We start from the raw sequence: 16,591 nt of genomic DNA, 5'->3' as shown, positions 1-16,591 counted from the left end.
CAGGCCTCAAGGGCCAGTGTCCTACACGTTTTTCAACAAACCTGCCATTGAGGCTCCTTATTGGCTAAACACACCTGATCCAGGTAATCAGCAGCAAATAAGGTAGGGTTTCTGGAAAACTAGCAGGACACTGGCCCTCGAGGCCTGGATCTGGGGACCCCTGCTCTACATGGTAACAAGTGTTTGCACTTCTTCACTATTTGACATCCGATTACATTTTCTGACTTCTTCCTGATCCCCTCTTCTTCATTTCATTTTGCCTTTCCTAATACTCTGTGCTTAGGCCATTTACTTCCACCTCCATACTGTACAGATCATCCTCAACTGAAGTGTTGTTTCTTCTGCACCGGACTGAAGCTTTCACGCTTGACCATCCCAAGCAACTAATCCTCTGACATATCTTTAAAATCAATTGCAATACTAAATCTTTGCAATACTACATCAGTGTTGACGTTCTTTGAATTACTGTAACTCTTCAGCCGTTTACACCAGAGTCAGGTGAAATTACGATAAAGAGTTACCGTAATTAACAGACAACGTGGATCTATTTGAATGTGTTGGAATAGAATAGATGTCCTCCGTCATCAGAAAAATGCAACAAGAACAAGTTAAAAACAACAAACACAATTTTTCTTGGAGTTGGTCTGTTATGATTATGGAACTTATTGAAAGAAACCTAGGTTATATCACTCTTTACTTTAGTACCTCAGACATTAAACCCCTCAACTATATGACATGGTATATTGTCATTAACCCTCTAACAGTTTACATTTTTTCCAACTACCATTACTAGTGCCAGCTTTGCGGCGTTGTGCAGCACCTTACGTTCAGTGCACTTTGGTGCAAAGCTGCTATGAAAAGCTGCTTTTCTACACATCAGAATCAGCTGATTCAAAGCTATCGCCTAAACAGTCAAAGATTTACAGTATGTCAAAGAGTGGGTTTTATTTGCTAAATGATCTCTTGATCTTCAGATAAGTTTAAAGTAAAAATAGAGACCTCAGGAATGTCTCTTCTAGGAGCTGTTTTTGCTTTCTGTTAGTTAAACCTCCATAAACATACTGACTAATTTTGTTTAAACCAAGTGAAACAGAGAAATTCTGTTGATATCAACAGCTTTAGCAATGCATTTCAGTTTGCCTTTTTGCATGCATAACTGTTTCACACCTGCACAAACATCTTCACACCTCTCAGCAGCAGTTGTCATGCAAAAGCATGTTTGGAGGAAACTTGGCATCGGGTTAAAAACTTTTTACATCTCGAACCCTTTCACACGGCCACTTTGCTTCGCCTTTTATTTTTTTGCATCGCCGTTCTGTGTGAAACATACTGTTCAGCGCGAATGTTTTACAAAGCAGCAAAATGTCGCCCGTGTTGCTCTTTTTACCACGGGAACTAGAGATGGCGTGCTCTGGGGAGACAGCCACACAGTCAAAACATTTGATAAGCCAGTCTTATCAAAGATTTTTGGTCTTTCTTTCCACTCTGAGCTCCAGGTTTTTCCCCATCATGCTGAGAATTGTGCATTTGATATAATATATAGAATTAAATCCAGACATTTGTATGAACCAAAATCACTAGAGTGTAGGCAGAATGAAGTTGGACCTCAGTCACGCCGTTATTCCCATGTCTATGTGAAAAGGACTTCAGAGGAAGCAGATTTTCCTGGAATAAAATCTCTGGAAACTACAGTATTTTTCCTCTCCTTATTATATGAACAAGGTTTCACGTTTACATGACATTGCAGAAACTAGGTTATGCTGTTTGATGCAATTCATTTCATTTAAAACATGGCTGACATGAACCTGTGAAACCGAGTCACTCTCCTGCCACACATGGATGCAGATTTCTGTGATGCTTATTATTCTCACTAAGTTTTTTAAGTAAAAAAAAAATAGAAAAAAAAACAAATGATAGTGTTTAGGCTCATTATAGTAACCATAACACCTGATTGCATTAAAGAAAAAAACTAAAATATCAAAGATGGTAAAAGCTTGAAAAGTCCTTTAAAATTGCAGGAAAAACTATACATAAGCATCGAAATTAATTTTGGCAACAACACAAACCGACAGCAGACCCATACAGCCCACAATATTAAAAAAAAAAAAAAAGCTGAGCAGCTTATAACAAACCTATAATACCATAAGGCTCCATAAACTATAAAATCTGGAGACTGCTGGGGAGGAAGGAAACACCATGTGTTGGATTATGGCTTTCTGTGTGTGTTTGTGTGTGCATCTTCTGATTACCTGCTGCTACCGGTGCCTGGTGACTCCGCTTCAAGTCTGCATCTTTCCAGCTGATTGGCCACAATCTGCCTCTCCACTTCCAGCTCCCGAGTCAGCCGTTCGAACTGGAGCTCCTGCGGGAGAGCGCAACATATATAACGGGCATGGGACTGAAGGTCAACTTAATGCACCGTCATCGGGGCTTGCTATGAAGTTTGCAGTGACAAATGTCGGAACCATAAAGCCAACAGGAGGCTTTGCACCTTCACAGCTTGCCGTTTGCACATTTGTGCAGCATCACAGTGTGTGGGGTTAATGATAGAGGAAAAGGTAATGAGGGAAAGCTGCTCTAAAAACACTTTTTTATCTACCAATTTGTAAGTAAAGAGACAGTTCTAAACTATAAATGAAAAATACAAGACAAATTTTTAAAAATAAACGTTAAACACAGAGAAAAAGGCCCACAGAATAGATGATATTGCTATTTTCCAGCCCACACAGAAGAATAAGCACCTCTTTAGTGAGGGATATTTAGCCTTTGTGGCACATTCATAATGAGAGCCAGGAAGAAATCAGCATTTGACTAATTATCTAGCCTGAACAAGCCTCTACTTCCTACCTCTGCATTGTGGTACTCAAGACTTTCTCATATACACAAATACAGCAGATATTTACAAGTAAACACAAAGAATGCAGCATGTCTCACAGCTAACTCACCATAAAGTCCCTCCACAGATGCAAGGTTTCTCTCATTGCTGTCCTTTGCTGTCCCATGTAATGGCCATTACCATGGTCAATTACATTCACAGCCAGCCGCCCACACACAGGCGAGCACACACAAACTGGATACTTCTTTTGTGACCTGTCTGAGGAAATTTCAAGAGTCTACATCAACGCGACCAGCCTTCTTTTCACACCTCTCCTGTGTTCCCTGGGGCTGCGCTGAAAATTCACTCCACACATTGTCGACATGCTCTGCTCATCCCTCCCACTGCCAAACTTTAAACCCTCCACTGCCTGACTCTCCTCCTCTTCAGCTGAGGATATCTAGCGCTTGGCTGCAGTGGGAGCCAGTGAAGATGGGTGGGGGGAAAGCTGCTACGCTCAGCTCACTTAGTGCACTGGCATTTCTAATGAGGCTCAGACGCCAAACTTTATAAAACGAAGACGGATTCGTCTCTGATCAATCCCCTCTAATGATTCTGCTGCACCATTCAGACCACCACAATGAAATCTGGATATGGGTCGGAATTAGTCCTCATCAATTCATTCTCAGTCACACCTTTAATCTGTTTCTTGATCACATATTAAAGACTCAGATGAACGAAAATCATGTTTTTGGTGTTTTTAATGTGTTTTTAATTTAATTAAGCTCATTGCAACGTTGAGCATTTCTTTATACAAATTGTTGTGAATCAGGAACAGATGAAAAATGTTGCTGGCGGGACACAAGCACCATGCTCTGCTCCATTCTGATGCATCTACTTGCAGACAAATAGATCCATTAATGTCTTCTTTTTTTTTCTCATCTGAGCTGGCTCAAAACTGTTCGGCTGGATAGCTCTAATATTACTCGCAATTTTTACTGCACCAGTAAGGTTCGGTTGGGGTTGTAAGGGGCTATAAGCTAGTGGGAGAGGATGTAAGCAAAGAGCTCTCAGCAACATGGAAGAAATGGCGGCAGGGCTGCTCTGCGCCCATGGTCCCGCCCACAACTCAGAGGGGAATTTCTAATCACCTCCTGCCACTCTGGAGAATATATGTCCTTATAATGACACAGGTTTTGTTGTTGTTGCTAAAAATAGGCATACTTATAATTAAAAGACCACTGGAAACACTTTTACAATAGATCACAAGATGATCAGAGTGTGACTTTAAGATATCTTACAGATGGTGTTTCAAATTAGGCATCTTAAAGTAAAGGTTTGGATAAAATGATGAATTTACAAAAAAAAAAGCATTAATAAAAATTTGAGATGAACAAATCCAAACAAAAAAATATCCCAAACAAAGGTGCTTTTACATGCTAGCTGATCAGAGTTTGACAGTTTTTGTGTACTTGTATGAGCCAGACACATCTGAGTAGATAGTTAACATATGGTAAGAGACGCTGAATAAACAGCCATCTCTGAGATTCCTTGGTCTTGTAAATGTCACTATTCTTGGCCTGCTACTGCCAAGCCTTCTGTCTGATAAGCTCATAATCCAATCGTTTTGTTTTGTAAAGTGTTACCCTCTCAAGCAGAGGGACTTCTTTTAAGGCTGGACAGTCCTTATTAGAGAGTTGTTAGCGTAGATAGAAGAGAAAGCTGGACGACTTTACAATTGGTCAATTAAACAGCTTCCTGTCTACAACAGACAGATGTATATCCAGCTCTAAATTGGAGTAGCACTGAGAATTGTACTCAGCTCCATCTATGCAGTCCTTACATGTCTTCTTAAACACTTGACTCAGTCTTGGTTTGGTTGTAAAATGACTGGTTTCGATTTTGTCGTACTGTGTTTAATCCATTTAAATGATTACAAAAGCACAGCCAATGATTCATGACGACTTTGCAATAACACAGGAATATGTGTTCAAAGTGTCTGCTGGGGATGCAAAAAGATCACACCAACAAGCTTTGGCTTACAGCCCAGTGAAGGTGAAAAAAGACGGAGACTTGATCATTAAAACAAGACTCTAAATACACTTTTATTGTCATTACAATGAGCTTATTAGGCTAGAGCTGACAACACTCCAAGAGCTGAGTCAAGAGCTGATTCTGCTCTCTTGTGTCCTCTGACAGACCTTAAGCCAACAGATGACACATGGCAGCCGGTCAAGCTACAAATGCATACACTAACATGTCATCTGCATGGGCACTGCTGACAATACAAGACCCATCTGCAGCGCCTGAAGTGGCATCGGCCCACTGCCGGTTCAGCACATGAACTGTAGCCAAGTTAGAGAGGCTAACGCAAACACTAACAAGCTTTGATTTACACAGGTTTCTGGACAGCTAAATATTCCATGTAAACACACGATGGGATTGGAATGACTCTTTACTAACCTACAAGGTCACTTTCATACTAAAATTGTCCATTGGACTTTGTTTAAATGGAAGAGGAACACTAATAACTTCCACATCATTTCTTTGGTTTGGTTTATACTAAGTTAGCTTCACATGGAATGACCTCCAGAGCAAATCAAAGATTGAAGTGGTCTAAACTGTCCAAAATATTCTGCCGTTCCAATAGCTGCTCATTTGGTGGAAGCAAATAGGCTAATTCTAAAAAATAAAAAGAAGTTTAAAGACTAGCTAGTTCTGCTAGCCCTCTTACTCAAGTCTTAATACCTCCTGACCAAAATGTGTCTGTAATATATAGTGGGATGTTTTTTTTTTTAGCTTGTTACTTGTAATTTACACCGTACATGTCATTTACTCCCGTAAGTTCGCTTCTACTCATTGGTCCATTAGCATACACACTGAACTGAACCGTAACAGAGTCCATTTACAAAGAACCCAAGGTTGGGTCCGAATTCCTTCTCTACTCACTACATAGAGCACTATAGAGTTTGTTCCCCATTTTCCCCACGAAATTGGCGAATATAGACCACAATGCATTGCGTTTTGCGGAGAAAATGTGTTTAAATGTATTTTATGAATATACAGTAAACATTTTCATCATCACAACACAGTGGTTTATAAATTGTTGTTGTAAAATGATAGTATTTAATATATATTTAATTTGTGAAATATTTCCCGTTTAAAAAAAAATAAAATAGTGAGCACGGTGTCCAGATTGCTTTTAAAATCCACGGCGCTAGATAGCCCCGCACTATGTAGTTTTTTAGTGGTTAGGGTCTCTTGCTCTCAGGAGAACCGGGGTTCTCTTGTTTGATCCACACTTGTGTAAAGGTGAGATTCCACACCTACCAAATAAAGCAAACTACCAGAAGAAACCTACCCTAGATCTTAAAATGTTCTTGATTTCTTCCGAGGCTTCTAAGTCACCACCCGTTGAAGATGCGCCATTGAGAGAAACAAGCGCTCCTCTGTGACAGGAGTTTGGCTAACTCTTCTGCACTGATAAATGAAAACCTAACACACCTGTGCCTCTGCTGCCTCAGACTGCAGCAGAAACAGAAAAGGACTCCGGCGCATGCCTCACTCTAAAAACATCATTGGTATATAGATCAAACATTCATATTTGGTTAACGGATGAATGACAAATTATTCATTTTTATAAATTCATCCTTACAAAAGAAAAAACAAATTTTCATTTTTTTTTCTAATGTAAATGCAAAAAAAGTAGTTACTGAATTGGATTTAAAGTGTGCTAAAGAGTTACAGGCATTTATTAAGATACAATATAAGATACCAGCAATCATATTTAATTAAATAAGAATTTCTATGCAAGTTTAAGTTAATGTACATACTAAACTGTTTTCTGCACCAACATTTTTTCAGGATTTACCGTAGATGTGGACTTTTGGCTCACGACTGCAGAAATACATGAGAAAAAAATAAAAATATAATGTGTATATGTACTTTTGAGTATGTATATATCAATGTATCCTGTCCGTTTTATAAATACGCTGTTGTATAATATCATGTATTAAAGACTTGATCAAAGAATAACAAAAAAAAGGGCCAAAAACAGAGCTTAAAAATCAAGAATTCTTTAAATATTAGTTTTGAAAGACAAGCTATGTGAGACAAGGCCAAAAATGTCATTCTTGATGTCACAGTTCCTTCTGATTCCTAACTGAAATGACAGAGAGCAGAACCTTCATCAAGCATTGTTCATGACATGGCAGGCAGCAGACTTGAGCAGTTGATCTGAAAACCATCTGGCATCAGCATATGATGAAACATGATTTGTAACATCGGAATCCGTTCACCATAACCGTTGCAGATGGCTTTCCCACTTAACCGAAGAATCTACCAGATATTTGTTTGTTCATTAAGTGTCAGTGGAGCCTGGCAGCTCTGCACCCTCACTGCAGAGGTACAAACAGATTCCAACAAGAGACCAACGCTGCTGCGCAGTGGCAGAATGACAGCAGAGGTTAAAGCAGTTCTGCAGCAGCAGGGACAGAAAAGCAGACTAGAGACGGGGGTGAAGATAACCGGCCTGGTAGAATCACATTTACTAACACAAACTAGAATAAAAACACCCTGTTAGAAAATGTAGGTCTGGAAAAACGGCAGCAGCCTACAACTGTAGCAGAATACTAATAAGAACATTGTGGAGGCAGTTGGATAAAAGTACAGGTAAGTCGTTTATGCAGAGGTTTATAAATATACTATAGAATATACTATAGAAAATAGTTTACATGCTTAAAACACACACATTTACTTCTATGGATAACTTACCTTCCACCATTACTTAAATAAAAAAATATACACCCCCACCCAAAATAAAGAAATACAAAAAAAAGAGGTACATTTGTGAAAACAAACAAAGATATATTTCTGATGTAATACGCTGAAACCAAGTTGTAACAGTTTGTTTTTTCTTAAATGAACAATTTCATCAGCAGGTGTGGCTGCCTCTCCTCTCTAGACATATGTGACACCACAGTGTCATCGAGAGCAAGGACTGATAATAACCTGAACAGTCATCCATTTACAACACTAGATTGTTTGCTCATATCGGAAAAGTCCATAGTTTCAAACCCGCGTTGAGTGGTACCAATATTTAAAAATGCTGGTTTGTGTAAAGCTAGAAAATAAAGTAAAGACATCAAAAACAGAGAAAAACTGACAAAAAAACAACTTAACATTTTTCATTTGGGGATTTTGTAAAGGGCTAATGAAAGCTCAGTAAAAAAGGACATAAAGCAAGCCCAACCAGAAGTTAATTTTAGTGCAAATAAGTTCATTAAAATAATGCATTAATCAATTAAAACCAAATAACTTATTATTTTTTATTTTTTTAATTTATCCCAGTCTTTTACTCTCCTGCAATCACATTTTACAAATGGTCAATTGCAGTCTGTGTTTTGGTCCTTGGTAGCTGCTGTAAAAGGTAATTGTACAAAACGGAAGCAAATGGGTAAATAAGTGGTCATTGAGTTGGTTATATTGATACTTAATGTTTTTTTTCTTGAAGAATTGTATTATCCATTTCAAGTACTGGTATTAGGAAAAATATGCATCCAAGTTACTTCTGTTCTCCATAAATAGGCCAGTTTGAAAGGACCTCTGAGTGTATGCTGGAAGGCTTCTGGTAGGTAAAATTATGAAACGGTGATTTTTGTTTTTAGTGGTCTTGTGATATCCATAGTACAAACCGACAGGTACACTGACAGGGGCTCACCACATGGCTGATGAGTTAAATACTTGGTTTTAAGGCGCTCTTAAAATCCTTTAATTTTCTCAAAAATTGACACTGTGCCACAAAATCCGTTGAGCCTTATGCATTGTTGTTGTTTATTAACCTTGAACCAATTTTCTGTGGTACACAATCCCCAAAAATATTTCAAAATGTTTAAGTAGTGATGCAATAATAAAGCGGCTGACCCCTGATCAAAAGCTTGCAGGTTTGATTCCTGCCTCGCCTGCACAGTGTGTGAATGTGTCTGTGCCACTGACTGGAAAAACAATGGACAGCTCAGCCCCTCCCTTCTCGTGTTTCCAAATAGGAGGTACCATTGCTTCCTGCTACAGGTGTCGCCATGTTGAAACTAGCGGACAGTGATGGTCCAAGTCACTATGAGTCATCGTATCTATGGCAACTACTGTCGCCATTGGCATAGATGCAATGACCCAGAGCGACTCGGACCAATCACTGTCGACTGGTTTCATTATGGCGGCGCCCACATCAGGAAGCAACGGTGAAGGATTTTTCCACATTTTGCGAGAGCCGGAGGTAAAGCGTTTTCTATAGGTGACATCACACCTCGATTTTGCCCATTATTTTTTCAGTCTATGGTCTGTGCATGAGGGAATGAAACTGTTAGGTGATTTGGGGTCTTAATCAAGATCTAAACGTGCAATCCAAGTATACATCTTTCTACCTTATTATAGGTAAATCACAAAGACATAGGGCTTGGTGGATTGTCTGAACATTAAAGCCTTTGTAGTCTGCAGCTTTGCGGCGTGATACAGTTTTAAATGTTTTGTTTAGAATAACCAGAGAATTATCTTCAGGGTCAACATCCTGTCAACTACCATAACTCTTCACCTGGGTACTAAACAGTGCAGGTGAAGTTTTCCAGATTCTTTGTCTTTCTTACAAGATCATCAAGTGTAAATTAAAAATGTGCACAAACAAGTAAACAAGAATTAATGGCAAATCCCTTCACATTTAAGTGTCATAAAAAATTCTCCCACTGTTGTTTTTCCACATCAAAATAATACAAACGGAACATTATTAGAACATTCTAGCATACTGTATGGTCACACGTCTTTGCAAAATTCAGAGTGTTTCCACACATTGGACTGAAATGACTGCGTGCTCATTTTTTCCTGCCATCACGTGTGAGCTGTCTGCTCTAATGACACTAGGTTGTTTTTACGTTTTAGTAAAATAAACCAACTATGCCTTAAACCAAATGGTATTTTCCAAGATCGATTAAAATCAATTAATTTTTTTTAATGGCACAAGTTGATTGGGTTTGATTTGATTAATAACTTTCCCCAGACAGATGGATCTGGTTGGATTAGTTGATTCATTGATTCATTGTTTCAACCCCCTAAGGTCGAGAAAAGCAGGCACACGCTGATATGCAACACTTTACAGTAGGGATGTGCCATCACAATCACTGTAAATCAGCTGTTAAAAACAAAAGTGGCTTTTTGTTTCTATTTTGCAGCAATATGCAACACATATCTCCAAGCTGCTCTCTCCACGTCATAATGAGCTGATTCACGTTGATTGCGTAAACAGTCAAAGTGTAACAGTATGTCAAAGAACGCGAGTTATTTAGAACGACATCTCCCAGGTTCAAAAGTTAATCTGCATTATAGTCCACAAAAACACAACGCATCACTAATTCTTTGTACAATTAAAATCTGCAAAGTTCTAGCACGAGTTGAGACGACAATTCAATCCATGTCAATTTGTAGTCTCAGTGGTAAACATGGTTCCATTACTTTACAAAACCTTTTTTGGTGCTTTTTTCCTTAAGCTTTTGTGCACAAACCAATGCCTCCTGACCAGAGACAAAAGAAAGATAAGAAAAATCCATGGGAAGTTGCCACGTCAACATTTGGACTCTTCGAGCTGGAGCTGCTGTGGCAGGACTTTGATTTTTGTGGGGGAAAAGTCTGCAAAACTCAATATACTTTAGCATTAAAGCAAGAGTAGGTTTTTTACTCCCCAAACAACACAAGGAACTGTTAACATCACAAGGAAAATGATTACCTCAAGTTACTCAACCACATGACTGCAGATAATGGAATTCAAGAACATTTGACTTTCTGGCAAGTATCTGAGTCACGGCTCTAAATAATTTAAATTCTCTCTGCTTTTAGAGAATAAATCCCAACTCTCCTCAAGGGAGATTTCTAAACACAAGTGGATTCTATCCTTTCTATTTTACTTGTTTCATTCCTATAACTATTAAACTATCAGTAATAAAACTCTACAACTCCTTTACTAATTGACAATAAAAAATAAAAAGTAGCTGTCAAATTAAATCTGGTTTAACAAATTAATAACAAATGCTTTTTGTAGGACATATTACCGTATACTCTTAGGGTGACTTTTAAATCATCACTCCATAAAATTCTGTTTTGGTCTGTGCATCTTGATGATTGTTTGAGCTTTCCTTCGGAGCATGTATAAATATTGCATGAACAATAGCAATGTCACTTGTGGGCACATGTGGCAATAACACGTGTCAATGCCAGTCTTTATCATAGGTTATGTGGGATGTATTCATTTGACCAAACCTCAGTTTCTTACCTACCAGAAATGAGAGAAATTATCTAAAAATATCTCAAAAGCTATGATTTCATAAAAAATAAAAGAGGACTAAATGAAACAACATTTTACTGGCATTTACAAGATATATTGAGACTACTGGAAGAAAAAATGATGTATAAAAGGGAGACAAATGGTACCAATTCTTGCTATTCAAAAGAATGACAACAGTTGAAAGACTGTCAAAGATGGTACAAAAGAAAAATGCCCAATTCCACAATAGTCTGTCAAAAATGATCTTTGGAAGGATTTAAATCCAAATTCCTTCATCTGATCTGACAGTTTTGACAGTTTTACAGGTCATTCAAATAATAAGTTTGAGTTCCTGAATTATACATCTAGAAAGCAAACAAAAGGGACAGAATGAGTCAGAATTTCTCAATAACTTTTAGTAATGAGCTGAATGTTCAGCCAGTAACCAGAATCCTACATGTGGGCTTGACCAGCTGATGACAGACAGTCACTGAAAAGTCAGATGTTATCCAGCAAGTAAATGCATCAGGCAAGCAACTTGGAGCAGATTTATCCCCACCCCCCCCCCCCACCCCCCACCCCCCCAGACAGTAAATCTATCACAACACAACAGGCACACCATTGCATGCTGCCACTGGAAAGAGGGCAATAGTTTTGAAACTTCCTATATCTGTTTTTGTAAAATCAAACATCATTTTCATTGGAGTGGGTCTTTAAGAAAATATAAGCAAGGATGACAGACATCTATCTATATTTTTTACTGGTCAGGCCGCCAGCTGTGCTTTTAGAGTAAAGGTTCCATTAAAGCAGTGGTCCCCAAGTTATTCAGACCAGGGACTGGTCAGACAATATTTTTACGGACCAGTCCAAACGGGAATGAAGTTTGTGTTTAGGATTTTTAGGCTTCCAATTCCTGAAAATACTTGTTTTCAAATCTAAACGCTACTACAAGAAATCTATTTTTTAAAAATCTGAAAACATCAGTTCAATTTTTATTTTTCATTTTTTTTACAGATGTTGAAGATTCAATGAAACAAAGTTGTTGATTTGTAGAAGTTATTTCTGATTATTATTTAATAAAAGCATAAGTACAGTTTTTTTAATAAAATACCATTATAACTAGGGCTGCACAATATGAGGAAAACTCGCGATCTGCGATATTAGAGATAAATATTGCGATAATGATTTAATTTGCGGTATATAGACAAATTGTAAAATAACCAAAATTACCATTCCAATTTCAATGCAACAGTTTCAAATTATACTTCAAATGACCCTCGTCGACATAGGTGACAAACATCTAACATTAAAGGCCTCCATCCGATTGGTCAACAACGTGAAGCCGTCCATCCGATTGGTCAAACACATAAAAGGATTTATTTGATTCATTAAATACTTCCAGCTGCCATAAGATTGTTTTAACACGTTTAAGGTTTACGATTTATTGCGATTCTCGCCATCTTTTGCGATATGCATTTTGCAGAGCTGGATATTAGGATAACGATAAATTTGCGGTATATTGTGCAGCCCTAATTATAATACTGAAAATGTAATCCAGTCTCTGATCATCTTTCAGGAAAAAAAGATTGATCATATTTTGTTTTTACATAAATCCTGATTCCTTGTATATTTTTTAACACCAAGGAACATTTTCTGTGCTCAAATTTCTTAAGAGATGCCTGCCAAATTTTCCCCTTGCTGTAGGAAAATTCATAAATGTCCCTTTTACAAGTTTCCACAAATCAGCAACTTTATTTGATTGAATCTTCATTCTCTGTAAAATGTTTGCAGCTGGTTTAAACTTAGACTTGGTGATGAAGATTTTGCCTTTTATGTCAAAGTGGATACCACCAACTGGATGTTAACTTCAGCCAACTTTTAAGGTGTGATGGATAAATAAAGCTTTCCCCACTGTCTCTTTTCTCCCCAAAGAACCTTCCAAATATGTGTTTTATCGTTTGGCTTTTGTTAGCTTTTAAGCATTGAGCTACCAACTTTGCGGTCCAAGCAGCTGCTTAAAGTCACGTGACATGTCAAGACAGACGGATGTGGTGAACAGAATAGAAAATAAAACTTCCTTTAGTATCAGAAAATAGGCAAAACAGAAAAAAATCAAAGTTGGCGTTTGCATATTTCTGCCGCCCGGTACCAAATGGGGCGCGGACCAGTCTAAAGACAAATGGTACCACTGCACTAAATTATTCAAAATCCAGAATATGCCTTGACTTATTGATGGAAACATTTGCCTCTGGTTTGCGCAGGAAGAAGCTGTTGAACTAGAACAGACTCTTCTTTGTAAAAGCATATGATCACAGCGAGTTGTATTCTTGCGTAAATCTGGGCTTCCTATAAAGGTAATCTGTATCTCTGAGACTGGAACAAAAAACTTCCGAACAGCAGCAGTGTGATCGGTCGGCCACAGCGACTCATACAGACTGTTGAACATAGAGAGATCAATACTGTTGTGTCAAAGAAAAACAGCGCTGCTTTAGGCCACAATAAAAGGCAAAAGCTATCTGAGACTGTCCAGAGACTGACCGGGAACATCAGAAGCTCCTCTAGACATTTGGACCAAATCAGACCAACTTCATTAAAAAAAAAATCGAAGTCTTTCATCTGTCCTTCCCTTTAGAGTTTCTGGGGTAGTATAGTGTGCTGTATGCAGACCGCATGTTCTGCTCACCAGTGGCTGTGTCCTCTGCGTGCTGTTGACTGTGGCCGTGATTACAGCAATAAGGATGACAGTGATGGTGATGAGTATTAGCAGGCTAGTTGGGAGGATATCTCCCGTGGATGAGTTCAAACGACAGTGCTGTGCTAGTCTAGACACAGCAGCCCACTGACATCATGTCACATTGAAAACAGATTATCCTCTCTTCCCCCTTTTCTGTTTTCCACTGCATTGACGGCCTCCTGTCACAGTGAGCAAACCGTTCACAGGTGACAGCCCTTCTGACTTTGTCCTCCCCCATCATGGTCACTGTCTCACTTTTGTCCTTCTCCCTTCAGTTACCACCATTTCCCCCCCAAGCATGTTGCCTCTCTTTGGAATATTTCAGCACTCTCCTTCACCTGCATCCTCTACCTCAGAATCCGTCTCACTTCCTTTCCTATACGTGTTCTAGTCCCCCATGGGGTAATTGCTTGGAACTGGGCTTCCATTTTTATGACTATAATCGAGGCCAGTGTGCCTCTAGATTTCTCCGTCCCTGCGTCACAGCAGCAATGGCTGGCAGAGGAACAAGAGGAGGATAGGTCAAAATTTATAGCAGCTCTTATTGTACATATATTTGTGAACCAAAAGGAGACAAAGTGGACTTTGGATTCATTAAAATAGGATAAAGGTTTGGATAGGCAGGGCTCGACATAGCCATTTGTCCGCTGGCCCGGTCCTGTTTTCGAGCAGTGCGGACCACAAGACTTTACTTTTCACTTGTCCGCTCGGGCCACTAAAATATCTAACGGTTTATATATTCTTCACCTTTTTCAATAAAGTAAATTTTGCGAAAACGTGTAGATTTACCTCGTCTTCATAATTTGTTTTTTCTGCTAGTCCTGTGTTCAGACTTCAAGGGTTTCTATGGGAAACCTTTGATCACTTCTCCTTCTCTCCCGCCTGCGCGCGCGCGGCTTTCACTGCAGAGTACCACGCGGCACGCGCTCACTACTTTTTTTTTTCAAACTTTATTGAATGTAACAATTCAATACAAAACAATGTTAAACAGCAACAACGAAGGCACAAGCCAGTGGGTTATTATTACATTTGATTATAAATCTGACACCGTCACTGAAGAGAGACTGAAGCATGTCAGAGATGTGGAAGACATGGCAGGAATAGATAGGAATATGTTGGATGGAGTAATGGGTGGAATTAGTAGTATGGACAGCAAGATATTTAATGAATGCATTGAAGATGAAACTGTATGCACTAAGCTTTAAGCTGAATGTCAAAGAATCAAAGGCAACTCCAAATACCTGAATCTCAGACTCAAATGCAGTAGAATGTTAAACTACTTAATTTTGTTTTTCTTTACAACACTGTAAGCAGTAAGTATTTCTAGTTAGCTGAATGATCTCAGTTAGACCTGCACAATATGAGGAAAACTCGCGATATGCGATATCAGAGATTAAAATTGCGATAACGATATAATTTGCGGTATATAAACAAACAGCAAAATAACCAAATAACCATTCCCAGTTTAAAAATTATACTCCAAATGACCCTCGTTGACATAGGTTACAAACATCTAACATAACAGGGCTCCATCTGATTGGTCAACAATGTGAAGGCGTCCATCCGATTGGTCAAATGCATTAAGGGATTTATTTGATTCGTTAAATGGTTCAAGCTGCCATTAGATTGTTTTAACACATTTAAGGTTTATGATTTATTGTGATATTTGCCGTTAGAAGTACCATGAAAACCTCTGAACTAGTGTTACCTACTACACTGCAGTGCTCTCTTCAAAACATCTGAAACAGACTAGAGCAGATTTAAGTTTGATATGGTCTATTTTCAGTCATTGAAAAGTGTAGAAATAAGTGATGTCACCAGAATGCACCAAATTGCACCATATTAAAAGTTTCCGGGGGGGCATGCCCCCGGACCCCCCTAAAGTTGCAAGCACCTGCGGAGCGGCGGGTCCCGCTATGCGCGGTGTCGGGCCAGTAACTTTCAGGCAGGGCCAGTAAGTTTCAAAAACTACTGGCCCTGTGGGCCAGTGCAAATTTCTGGGCTATGTCAACCCCTGATAGGTACCACACAGAGGGTAATATTTCTGCCAGCTCATCAAGCATTTAACAGAAACAGCAGCCAGTGTGAGGTCAGGCTGGTGCTCTGCATAGGTATGCTGCCTATCTCGTTCAAAAGAAAACAGTCTCAAAAAGGTTACGGTTCTGTATAGTATTAGAAGAGGCTGTAGATACATATAATGCATGCGGAAGACATTATAAAGAAAATAGGAGAGAAATTCTATCCACAGCTACAACGAAACCTACTATATGACCAAATGTTTATCCTGGAACTATTGGAGGCAGGTTGCAGAAGAGAGCCACTCTACAGCAATTGCAGCGGGCTGCATGGTGGCACAATGGTTGCTCACACTAAGTCACACCAAGAAAGCTCTGGTTTGAATCCTGGCTGGATGCTTCCTCTACATGTTCTCCTTGTGCATGTGTGGATTTTCTCTAGGGCTTTTTCCCACAGTCTAAAAAAACATGCTTCACAGGTTAATCTGTAGAAGTCTACCCCGCCTTTGCCCGACAGTATCTGGGTAAGGCTCCAGCTATCCCATGACCCTGAAAAAGATTCAGCGGGTTTTAAACATGGATAGATACTGATTTTATTAGAGCTTTTATTTGCACATGTTAATTTATGGCTTTGCCACGATTTAATAGCTTGCTTAACAGGATCAAGTATTTGCATAGCAATCACTGGAGGTTATATGTGCTTCCTACGTGGAGCTTACACCAAA

General features: G+C 39.0%; 1 protein-coding gene across 8 annotated transcripts in view; it reads right to left on the bottom strand.

Moving 5' to 3' along the window:
• Positions 1 to 16,591, bottom strand: part of pkp4 (plakophilin 4) — a 93,228-nt gene that overhangs the window by 50,881 nt on the left and 25,756 nt on the right. For 7 of the 8 annotated variants that reach the window (XM_023950636.1, XM_023950631.1, XM_023950632.1 and 4 more), the window contains one exon: positions 2,250 to 2,362. In XM_023950636.1, coding sequence (XP_023806404.1) covers positions 2,250 to 2,362 — 113 coding nt within the window. Of the gene's footprint in view, positions 1 to 2,249; positions 2,363 to 2,945; positions 3,357 to 16,591 lie in introns of those variants that run through there. The other variant, XM_023950635.1, reaches the window with a different exon arrangement.

This window comes from Oryzias latipes, chromosome 21 (genome assembly GCF_002234675.1).
Source record: "Oryzias latipes chromosome 21, ASM223467v1".
Taxonomy (NCBI): domain Eukaryota; kingdom Metazoa; phylum Chordata; class Actinopteri; order Beloniformes; family Adrianichthyidae; genus Oryzias; species Oryzias latipes.
This window is presented reverse-complemented; position numbering and strand designations above follow the sequence as displayed.